At 42.3% G+C, this 12,351-nt stretch overlaps 1 protein-coding gene across 1 annotated transcript; it reads right to left on the reverse strand.

The window, feature by feature from the left end:
* Window positions 1-7,224: 7,224 nt before the first annotated feature.
* Window positions 7,225-11,686, reverse strand: LOC109155714. The gene is made up of 6 exons (XM_019303341.1): window positions 11,128-11,686; window positions 10,873-11,010; window positions 9,965-10,605; window positions 9,429-9,776; window positions 8,125-9,371; window positions 7,225-7,996 (listed from the first exon to the last, which is right to left on the reverse strand). Exons 1-6 carry the CDS (start codon window positions 11,684-11,686, stop codon window positions 7,225-7,227), a joined length of 3,705 nt encoding a protein of 1,234 aa, XP_019158886.1.
* Between the last annotated feature and the right edge of the window lie 665 nt (window positions 11,687-12,351).

The raw sequence follows: 12,351 nt of genomic DNA on the forward strand, positions 1-12,351 counted from the left end.
TAATGAGTATTTTGTCTCTCACTTTACTCAGCTCTCTCTAGATGGTGTATGAGGTATGTAGTGTGAGCAGTGAGAGGACTAGTGACCTTATATAACCACTGGCCATCATTGTGGTTGATTGTCTTTAGGTCTCCTAAACCCTAACTAGACTCCTAATCATAATGGTAGTCTAGCTATTAGGTTATTAGTGTTGCACCACATATCAAATACTGAATATTATCATAACTTATCCTAATGTTATAATAATAGTAGCGGATAAACGTTACATTCTCCCACTTGGTGCAAGCACTACCACTCAATAATAGAAAAACATCAACCATAATGATATGTTCTCATTAGCACGAGTAGTATCCATTATGATCAAATGCAAACTGCCATTGAGCACTTAATTAGGAAACAAAACCCAACGAAATAAACCCTATGTTTATTCCAAGTCCCTGAAGTACATTTTCTCATCAATATAAAGCAAATGAAGGTGTACACACTTAATTGAGAAAACATCTGAATGCCAAAGAATTTTATTAAAACTGAATGTATATATATACAAATTACAAATTGGGCGAAAGTCCCATTTTCTGAATCAGATCCTTGAACTTAAATGGTGGCATGCCTTTAGTCAAGGAATCTGCTAACATCAACTCAGTATGAATGTGTTCAATGAATACAACTTTATTTTTGACACGCTCCCTAATTGCTAAGAACTTGATGTCGATGTGCTTAGTTCGACTCCCACTTTTGTTGTTCTTAGCTAGGAAAACTGCAGCTGAGTTGTCACAGTAGACTTTCAACGGCTTAGATATAGAATCCATAACTCTAAGCCCAGAGATAAAATTCTTTAGCCAAACACCCTGTGAAGTAGCCTCGAAACAGGAAACGAACTCGGCTTCCATGGTAGAAGTAGCTATTAAGGACTGTTTAACACTTCTCCATGAGATAGCCCCACCAGCCATAATAAAGACGCACCCAGAAGTTGATTTTCGAGAATCAACACAGCCAGTGAAGTCCGCGTCTGAATAACCGACAAGATCTAAATTGTTCGTCTGCCTAAACCAAAGCTTGTAACCTTTGGTTCCTTTGAGATACCTTAGAACCTTCTTTACAGCTCCCCAATGGTCTAACCCCAATGGTCCGTCTGCCTAAACCAAAGCAATATCCTGCCTCGTACAAACTTGAATACCAACTGTTAGACTGAAGTATCACATGCATCATATAATACGTGATAATAGGATCGACTAACCTCCAGCCATAGTTCTTGATACGGTTGAGCGATCCGGACTACTGCAGAGATAATGAGTATTTTGTCTCTCACTTTACTCAGCTCTCTCTAGATGGTGTATGAGGTATGTAGTGTGAGCAGTGAGAGGACTAGTGACCTTATATAACCACTGGCCATCATTGTGGTTGATTGTCTTTAGGTCTCCTAAACCCTAACTAGACTCCTAATCATAATGGTAGTCTAGCTATTAGGTTATTAGTGTTGCACCACATATCAAATACTGAATATTATCATAACTTATCCTAATGTTATAATAATAGTAACGGATAAACGTTACAATATATATATATATATATATATATATATATATATATATATATATATATATATATATATTGCAAAAATAAACTATATTAAGATTATTACTATATGTATTATACTTTTTTTTTTATAGAATCATATGGTGTAACATAAAAATAAAATAATAAATTTTCCTGTAGAAATCATTTAGGTTAATATATTTAGATATAATTCATACCACAAAATCAAACAACCAAAATCTCATACTAGTACATTTTCGACTAATACATCATACCAACATCATGCCAATATCATACCAACATTTCCAAATCACACTTGATCATTTCATAAAATAATTTATTTCATTCATAACTTTCAACCAATCAAAAATCCATTTTTTAAAACAAAGATGGGCAAAGTAAAATGAAGAAAAACCACTTATCGGGTAATCAATTCCTCAAAACAAAGCTTCAAAGCCTACTCTTGATCTCTTGGAAAGAAAAAGAAATGGAAGAAGAGTTGATCAACTCTTGATGGTTGAAGAAGAAGGAACAATATTATGTTTACAGATGAAAATTTCGGCCAAGGAGAGACAAAAGTGAGATGAAAGTTCTCGGCCAATAATGAGAGGAAAACCAAGGGGAAAGTTACAGCCGATAAGAAGAAAAAGATGAAGGAGAAATATTTTTGTCTTGGTCAACAAGAATAAAAAGGAAATGATAATTTTTAATAATGAAAAATAAAGGTGATGGAGAAATTATTAACAAGAATTAAGGTAGGTTAGGGAGTGATGAGTGCTAATTAGTTGACCAAGATTTATCCACATGCTAAATGAACTTGGACACAAATCACGACCACATTCCTAATCTTATATGTATAACAAAATCTTATTTAATGTTTAGCATATACTTCATCCAAATTACATATATATGTTACATACATAATCTACGGAACATACCATAAAATAGTTTCACTAATATATCATCAAATGTGGATAATGACATGAAAGTTGTAATGGTTTGATCGTAAGGATCTTGCTATTGCAAAAGAAAGGTGTAGGGTTCAAAACTCATCATAACCAATTTTATTTTTCTTAAATATGAAGATTAAACCTTTTTTTTCTTAAATATGAAGATTAAACCTTTTTCCTACTTAAATAATTTAAAATTTTCGGGGTATCACAGGCTGCCTACCGGATCGATCAACAGCTTCGAAGAATTGGCCCGTAAGATCTTCACGCACTTTGCCGGGAGTATGAAGCCTAAGAAGTTTGTCTCGAATTTATCTCGGGTACATCAAGATGAAGGAGAAGCTCTGCACAAGTACATAGCGCGTTGGCAAAAGGAGGCTCAGGCGGTCGAAGGTCTTGATGACCAGACAACCCTAACGTTCTTCATTGAGTCCTTGAGGGCGAACGTGTATTACAGTAAGCTACGGGATGAGAATCCCAAGACATACGTTGAAGCTATCCAGAGAGCCAACCAATTGGCCGACACGAAGAAAGCGGTCAAGCAAAAGCGCAATCAGGAGGTGCCATCCAACAAGCGCCTCCGTGTGGATAATCCCCGCAATGACCAGACGGAGGATGCCGGGGGTGTTCGTGTGAGAGCTCGTCGGGTTCAAGACCGGCTGAGAGTTCCCGCCTATCAGCCAACGGGTCAGCCCGTCCTCGAAGTTCACACCCAGCTACCCCCACCTCCTCCAATCCGACCGGGCGATAAACCGTAGGTGGTTAGCATGAACGCCAACCCTTGCTACAGGTACCACCGTATAAATACTCACACCACGGAGGAATGCGAGGGCCTTAAGGAAGAAATCGAGGTGCTCATAAAGCGCGGTTGGCCATTACCTCCCAACCAATGGCGTCGATCGGGCTTGCCTCGGCAAAAAGAGGCACTAGCCCGAGTTACCTCGACGGCTGTGGACAAGGGTAAACAGCCCATGCAGGAGGAGAACACCGACAAGAATTGGGAGCAGAAGCCGGTAATCAATATGATTGTGGGCGGTCATGAATGTGGTGACTCAGTGAGAGCCCAAAAAATCGGGTTAGACAGTTATATGTGGGAGCGATAGCTTTCATGGAATCAGACCGGAAGAAAACGTGTAGGGAGCCAATCGTTTTCACGGATGACGACTTATCGAGGGGCCCACTCCCCATCGGGACACCTTCGTAATTTCCATGGATATCTGGGGGTCGGTCATTCGCCGAGTGCTAGTCGATACGGGCAGAAGTGTCAATTGCTGTATCTGGAAGCCTACTACAAACTAGGGCTGCCCCGGGAGCAATTGCGACCGATCAGGACCTCCTGGCTGGGTTCACCGGCGACGCTATTAAAGCCGAGGGTTGCACTTCGCTGATGATATAAATGGGTACCTGGCCCCATGTTCAAAAGCTGGATATGGAATTCGTAGTGGTTGTTCTGGATTGCGCGCATAACGTTATAGTCGATCGACCAGGCCCAGAGGACATAGGCACCCTGATGGAGCACCTATGCATGAAGTTTCGCACGCCGAACGGCGTAGGAGTGGTACGATGCGATAAAAAATGGCTTGCAGTTGCTATTCGCAAGCCTGTCGAAAGATGGGACAGGGCTTCGATCGGGTAAACGCCATCGCCCAGTAAGTGGTCAAGCAGCTGGTAGGGCGCTCAGCCCCCGCGGTCGAGCTGGAGGAGGTCATCCTGGACCCCAACCACCCAAAGAGGACAATCCAGGTTGGGGCTGGCTTACCCGAACCGATGAAGAACACAATCATTGAGGTGTTGAGGAGCTATACGGAGATATTTGCCTAGAGGTCCGAGAACATGCCAGGTGTTGACTGGGCCATCATAACGCATCGTTTGGCAGCCGATCCCGGCCTTAAGCTAGTAGCTCAAAAGAGGAGATATTTGTCAAATGACTCGCCATCAATCACATAACGGTTCAGGAGCATCCGGAACCTCAAGAACATCAAGAAATCTATATGCAAAGCCCTAAAGACAACTCAACACCCGAGCATGCATAAACCCACCCAATAACACCAAGAATATCATAACACGAGATTCACGATATAAACTCTAGGGACAAGCTCTAGACATAATTAAATAAAAGATCACACATACAATCAATCACAACATCAAGATTATCAAATAAACACAGCATAAACCCTAGGCGAAGCTCTATCAAGACTCAATCACATAATCACACATCAAAGGAGCCAATAATCAAGATATAACAAGGAAAATAGGTTTTGTAAGACATGGGTTACCTCTTAGCCTTAATTAATCCTCCCTTTGCTATTAAGGTTCTTCTCTAAGATTTCCCTCCGATTGATCTCGCTATGCTTGGTGGTGGGGAATCTCTTAGCCCGGTCTCTTGGGAATAATTTCATGTCATATAACTATGGGTGGTAAGGGTTCTAATTGCTTTCTAATCCCCTATTTATAGAGTTAGGGATCCTTAATTAGAATCTGAATAGTAAAGGCCTACTTTCTTTATTCCTAACAGATATATAGGTCTAGGATTCCTAATTAGAATCTGAATAGTAGAAGGTCTACTCTCTTTATTCGTAGCAGGTTTAAGGTCTTTAATATAGACAAGGGTCCACGGTCCATTGTGGACCACATTAATTAATTATGAGGATTCTAACTAAATTAAATCCTTTTTAACTATTCTTAGCGGGATTAATTACATAATTAATCCGGGCTTGAAGATCATAACACGAGGTGTTACACCCTTCCCCCCCCTCCCCCCCCTTACAAGAAGCTTCATCCCCGAAACTTAAACGTAACGAGACTTATTCTAAACCACATAGTCTAAGGTTTAAACTAAGGTACCATGAGTGAACAGGTTGGGGTAGCGATCACTCATTGTACTTTCCAGCCACCAAGTTGCTTCTTTGGTCTCATGTTTGGACCAAAGGACCTTAACCATATTAACGGTCTTCCTGCGAGTTCTTTTGTTTTCATGTCTAGGATTCTTACGAGTCCTTCTTCATAGAACAAGGTTAATTAGGAGTAGGATCAAAGTTTTCAAAGTTGTAATTTAGGAAATAAGGTTGCCACCTTGTATGGAATCATTTAAAATGAGGGATCAAGAATGAGGTTTGAAAGGGTAAAATGAGTTCCTCAACGAAACGGTATTTGATAGACAAGGAAAGGAAGGGTATTGGATAGAATAGGGTTAAGGATTCTCGACTTCAAGCGATTATTCCTGTTTAAAGCATCGATTATGACGTAATGACGAACTGATGGTCCTTTTTCTTTAGTCTTGGCACCGCCTGTCTCTAAGATTTCTGTTGATCTTTCCTTCCCAAGCTAAAGTCTTATCCATCTTTATCGATTTTGAGGGAATTCCCGTGATGAATTCCGTGCATACTTTCCCAAAATGCTCAAAAGTCTTGACCTAGTCGGTTAGCAAAGACAATCCTTAGGCCTTAACTCCCAATTCTTGCAGAGATTCCTTAAGGATCAAGGAGCTTCGAGTTGGTTTCCTCGTTTTATTGAATTTCATCTCTTCCTTGGTAGATGAAATTCTTAGCACGACTTCATGTCCTTCCTGAAATTTGGCTTGTTGCGCCCGTTTGGTGATGCTTCTAGTAGCGAAAGCTCTTAGCACGCTTCCTTCCTTCTTGGAATGCAGTCGGTTATATACACACACACACACACACACACACACACACACACACATATATATATATATATATATATATATATATATATATATATATATATATATATATATATATATATATATATATATATATATATGTGTGTGTGTGTGTGTGTGTGTGTGTGTGTGTGTCTATATATATATATATATATATATACATATATATATATATATATATATATATATATATATATATATATATATATACATATATATATATATATATATACATATATATATATATATATATATATATATATATATATATATATATATATATATATATATATATATATATATATATACACACACACATTTTTGAAAGCCAAGGAAATCATATTGCATTAAACTGTAGACGAGACAAAGGGTGGAGGATAATCCCTCCAGACCGAACGAGCGTTAGCCGCACTAACATGTTTTGCTAAGGCATGAGCTACCAAATTGGCATCCCTGCGTACAAAATTAATTGAGCAATAATGAAAAGAACGAAACAACTGTAAACATGAGTCTAAAATAACACCTAGATACGAACGGTAGATAGACGTATCGCGGAAGCAAGAAACCAGGACCGCACAATTCGTGAACACCGCAACATTATGAAAGTCGTGATCTTGTAACCATGATAGGGCCTCTCGTATCGCCATTGCTTCAGCTAGTAGTGGATCGTACGGACATATGAGTGGTCCATTAGCCGCTGCGACGAAGTCACCTTGTGCGCTGCGTACAAAAAAACCGTAGGTTGGTGTTGCGCCGTCAAAGCCGGCATCAGTGTAACAGGCCACGCATTCGGACTGGACTGGCGCCACTACAGATTCTGCCGGCAGTAAGGCAGTAGACAATGCCGCTGCTGGGTCATGGGAGCAGTTTGGCTTGGATTAGCATGCGGCTGCAAGGGAGCAGACGGTGTGGGTGCTTTGTCGAAAACATTTGCTGTAGTCCAGGCATTCCAAGCATTGTGATAGGCAAGACATAAATGCGAGGGGGTTGGTAGAAAAGAATCCCAAACAGCCATATTCCGGGCTTTCCAAATTTCGTAGAGTATTCCGCAAATTTGCTCTTTTAGAAACCCAGCAGATGTTGCTGAACTTCCTGCACAAAATCATAGCCATCAACATTAGGGATTAGAAGACGTGAAACATTCCACACACGTCTAGCATAAATACAAGTGCATAAAATATGCATAATATCCTCCTCATAATCTCCACAAGCTGGGCAAATATTAGGAATTTCTACTCTCTTCCTAACCAAGTTGGTAATAGTTGGCAAAATATTAGATAGGGCCTTCCATAGAAAAATCCTCCACTTGGGAGGGACCCTAAGCTTCCAAATGTTGTTCCAAACTGCGTCCGGGGTGATGCTCAACTCCCCTTGGCATCTATAGCCATCTTTTACCGTATATTGTCCTCTAATATCCCCCTTCCAAAACCAGTCATCTTTGAAATTGACACTCACAGGGATTTGGAATATTAATTCAACATCCCTGGGATCAAACAATTGGGTAACTAGCTCGTGGTTCCATTTTCCTTGATCATGATCTAATAAGTCAGATACCAAAAGCTCCGTATGTTGGGCAACATGATCAGTTAACACAAAAGGATTCTGAGGGTCAGGCAGCCACGGGTGAGACCATAGCCTGGAAGTTCTACCATCTCCAATTCTACGCCTGCAGCCACTACGGATCAGGCTCTGACTCGCCATAATGCTCCTCCATACATAACTCGGATTACCACCCAAGGATGCCTCATAAAAGGTAGTATCTCTATAATATCTTGCCTTAAAAATTCGGGCATTAAGGAATCCGTTTTGGTTAAGAGCCGCCAACCCTGCTTCCCTAATAGTGCCAAATTAAATTCATGCAGCCTCTTAAAGCCCATACCACCATACTTTTTAGGAACGCACATTCTATCCCAGGCCATCCAGTGTATCCCATCTACAGTGGTACTCTTCCCCCACCAGTACCTGTTCATCAATCTTTCCAGAGAAGCACATAAAGATACAGGCAACAAAAAAATACTCATAGTATACGTAGGCATTGCTTGTGCCACGCTCTTAAGTAGTACCTCTTTACCTGCCATAGAAAGCAGCCTATTATTCCACGAGCCAAATCTTTGCCTCAGTTTCTGTTCCACATAGGAAAAAACAACTTTTCTGTTCCTATAAACAACTGAGGGGAGTCCCAAATATTTGCCAAAATCCTCCGCCTGCTCCACCCCCAGTCCCATGGCAATGGCATCCCTGTCTAACAAAGCAGTATTACGATTAAAACAGATGTTAGACTTATGATAATTGACAGATTGCCCGGAGAATTGCTCATATACTTCCAAACAACGTTTCACCTCCGTAGTCTCCTGCATGTTAGCCTTAAAGAATAGTAGGCTACCGTCAGCAAAGAAGAGATGAGAGATGGGCGGGGCCCCACGAGCCACCCTACAGCCATGGATCCGTCCTTTAGTCTGGGCATCCTGCAATAATAAAGACAAGCCCTCTGCACAAATGATAAAAAGATACGGTGATAAGGGATCACCCTGCCTTAGACCCATTGTGGGAAAAATCTCCTCACTTGGCCTCCCATTGACTAGGACCCTGTACCTGACTGTCCGCACACATAACATAATTAAATCAACCCACCTTGCATCAAAACCAAGGCCCAACAACATACGCTTCACAAACCTCCATTCCATTCGGTCATAAGCTTTGGCCATATCTAACTTTAGGGCTGCCCATCCCACCTGGCCCAACTGTTTCCTTCTCAGATAGTGACCTACTTCAGATGCAATAAGAATGTTATCCGAAATAAGCCTACCTGGAAGAAAGGCACTCTGCGATTCTGAGACAATACCATCCAACAGCGGTTTCATACGATTAGCTATCATCTTAGCCATTACCTTATACACTACATTGCATAAAGCAATAGGCCTCAGATCAGTAACCAACTCAGGGGCAGCCTTTTTCGGGATTAGAACCATATTGGCATCATTCAATTCAGGGGGAAAGGAAGATTGAGATAAACAAGCAAGAACAAAATTAGTAAAGTCCTTACCAATGAGATCCCAGAAAGCCTGATAGAACCCCGGATTCATTCCATCCGGTCCTGGCGATTTATCTTTACCCATGGCAAATAGAGCATCCTTAACCTCCGCAGGCTCGAAGGGCCGTAATAGATCATCATTCTGAGCACGAGAGACACGGGGGGTTAAAGTATCTACCTAGAAAGTAACCATATCTCCATTGGTCTGGAAAATCTGCTTATAATAGCCTGTCACCAGAGAGACAAGCCCATCACCCTCCTTCCATTCTCCATTCCCATCATTAAGCCTCAAAATGGAGTTCTTACGTTTATGGTGCGTAGCATACTGGTTATAGAACTTTGTGTTCCGATCCGCTCCTTGCAGCCAATGCTGCTTCGCCCTTTGTTTCCAAAATGACTCCTCCTGCAGCAAGACAGTACTCAGTTGTCCATCAAGCTGCCTGAAACGCCCCAAGGAAATCAGATCCATCTGGCCGCTTAAGCTATTCATCTCCCTTTTAATCGCCTCAATCCTGGACCCATATTTATGAAAATGTTCTCCCCCCCACTTCTTGAGCCCCCGGCCGCACAACCTCAACCTTTCCTGGAAATCAAGCCCTTGTGTATTAGACCACTCCTCCACCACCACATCCCTACACCCTTCATCTCTTAACCACGCATTCTCAAAACGGAAACCACGCGCCCGCCTTAGCGAGCCCGAACCATATACATCCAGAAAGAGTGCCGAATGATCCGACCCCACAGTTTGAATATATATAATCGGGCATTAACATGTAAACCCCTCCAGGCTGCATCCGCCACCGCCCTATCCAGTCTTTCCTCCACCCAATCCGGTGTCCCCTTACCCCATTCCCAAGTATAAGGATAACCCAACATGGGTAAAGTAGACAAACCACAGTCCTCCAAAGCATCCCCGAATCCCTCCAGCCACCGTTCGGGATGCAGGCGTCTCCCCCTCTTCTCTGCTTGTGTCAACAAGTCATCGAAATCCCCCAAAACCACCCAAGGTAGACCAGATTCGTCCTTGAGTAACTTTAAGAAATCCCAAGCCTCCCTTCTTCTTGAACTCTGAGCAAAACCATAATAGCAAGTCAATCGCCAGTGATGCCTGTTTGGAAGAGACACCACCAGATCGATATGATTATGAGAATACTTCATCAAACGAGCACTATTATTCTTCGCCCAGAGAAAACCCATGCCACCCTTCCGTCTCATACTATCCACACCAAAACCACCCTCAAATCCAAGTTTTACACGGAGCCTCTCAACATGACTTCTATCTACCATCGTTTCCATGAGATGCACAAATTCAGGCTTCTTCTTGGACACCAGGTCCATAATCTCTCGACCTGTCTTTGGATTGGCCAAGCCACGACAGTTCCAACTTAGAATACTCATTGAGAAGGGCGGACCTGATCCACAGGCCCCGCCAGAAAAGCTGAATCTACCACCATAACCCCCTCACCTGACCCCACACTTCCCGCCACCTCTCCATTCTCCCCCCTCTTCCGTTTCGGATCAATCCGAACACCCTCTTCCTCCCCTGCCCGAACGACCCCAACACCCCCCCAGCCCCGGCCTCACACCACCCGAGAAAGGCAAACATCTGCCCCCCCCCCCCCCCCCCCCCCGCCCCTGCTGCATTCCCGCCCCTCGGATTGCTGCATCCGCCATATTACCAAAGCCCAAACCACGGTGCATCATCTCCCCTTTCTGTAACCAACTCTCCCCCACTGCTTTTGCTGGGGCATTACCCCTAGCCTTCAAGCTTGGTCCAAACGGATACTGAGCCGGTTTCAAACCAGACACACAGGCCTCTAAGCAAAAATTATCCGTATGCCCTAACTTCCCACAGAAGAAGCAAAACATATGTAAACGTTCATAACGAAAATTTACCCATGTCCAAGAATTGTCTCACAAAATCATCTTCATACGTCTCTTCAGCGGAGCCGAAACCTCCACCGTAACCTTGACCCTATAGAATTTCGTCCAAGGTCTAACAAAATTCCTCTCATCCAACTCCACAAACAGTCCAAGAAAGTCCCCTACTTTCTCCAAAACCTTTTCCGTACGATACCCGACTGGCAAGTCGTGCGCCTGTACCCAAAAATTAATCGTATTGAGCAACACTTGGGTAGGATGTTCACCTGAACGAAGCGGTTGACAGATCAAAGTAGCATTCTCAAACGCCCAAGGGCCATTGTCCAACACATACGCAAGATCAGTATCGTGATAAAACGTGAATAAATATAGATTCGGTTGAATCTCAGCGACTTGTATCCCCATTAACGGCCTCCAAACAGACGCCATTACCTGCCTCATCACATCGAACTTAATCGTTCTATCAGTTAGAAATCGTCCAACCATCTGCCAGTACTGTACCGCCATTCCCTCCGCGATCTCCGATCCATCCTCCTCCCCGAATCGGACCCTCGCTTCCTCCTCCTCCAAAGTGATCTCCGCACAACCCTGAACAATCCCCTGTACGTCCATAACTGTCGCCTGAAGCAGTACTGTTATGATGAAGGAAATAGTTCGGCGTAGCAGTGATCCCCAAACCGCCGTTCGTTAAGCCCTTTACCGAACAATCAAAGAAGCAGTAAAGTTGAAAATCAATAACAACTTCCTTGAACCAATAAAACGACTTCCTTGCACCAATCCAGCGACAATCGTAACAAAGAATCAGTGATCAGATTGTACTAGGCGAGAAGAATTGTCGATTGTGTGTGATTAGAACCATGCAAAAACGATGAAAAAACCCTAGATACCAGGGAGAGAGATTTAAAATTTTACTTCATATATATATATATATATATATATATATATATATATATATATATATATATATATATATACACAAACATACACACACATACACACACATGTGTGTGTGTGTATGTGTGTGTGTGTGTGTGTGTGTTTGATTCTTCAAAGGCATTTGAAGCTTGTGATCCACCATGCAACATGGACTAAAGTCTAGAAGGATAATTTTAACTAGTTTGGTGGTCAAAATATATTTTTTCAAAAATAATTTCTAGATGAGGACTTGGTTTAGGTTTCTCAGATTTCTCCCGGTTTCACTCAGATTGACTTTTGGGTCAAAACCTGGTACGCAATTTACCCGAGAATTTAGGATTTTTAGAAATAGAATGAGTCCA

Source organism: Ipomoea nil, unplaced genomic scaffold, assembly GCF_001879475.1.
Source record: "Ipomoea nil cultivar Tokyo-kokei standard unplaced genomic scaffold, Asagao_1.1 scaffold0276, whole genome shotgun sequence".
In the NCBI taxonomy this organism is placed as follows: Eukaryota; Viridiplantae; Streptophyta; class Magnoliopsida; order Solanales; family Convolvulaceae; genus Ipomoea; species Ipomoea nil.

Coding starts and splice junctions, on each gene's coding strand:
- LOC109155714 (XM_019303341.1), bottom strand. CDS start 11,686: ATGGACGTACAGGGGATTGTTCAGGGTTGTGCGGAGATCACTTTGGAG. Junction 10,606..10,872: donor GCACCGTGGTTTGGGCTTTG/GTAATATGGCGG, acceptor CCTGTGGATCAG/GTCCGCCCTTCTCAATGAGT. Junction 9,777..9,964: donor CAGCCTGGAGGGGTTTACAT/GTTAATGCCCGA, acceptor CTTGATTTCCAG/GAAAGGTTGAGGTTGTGCGG.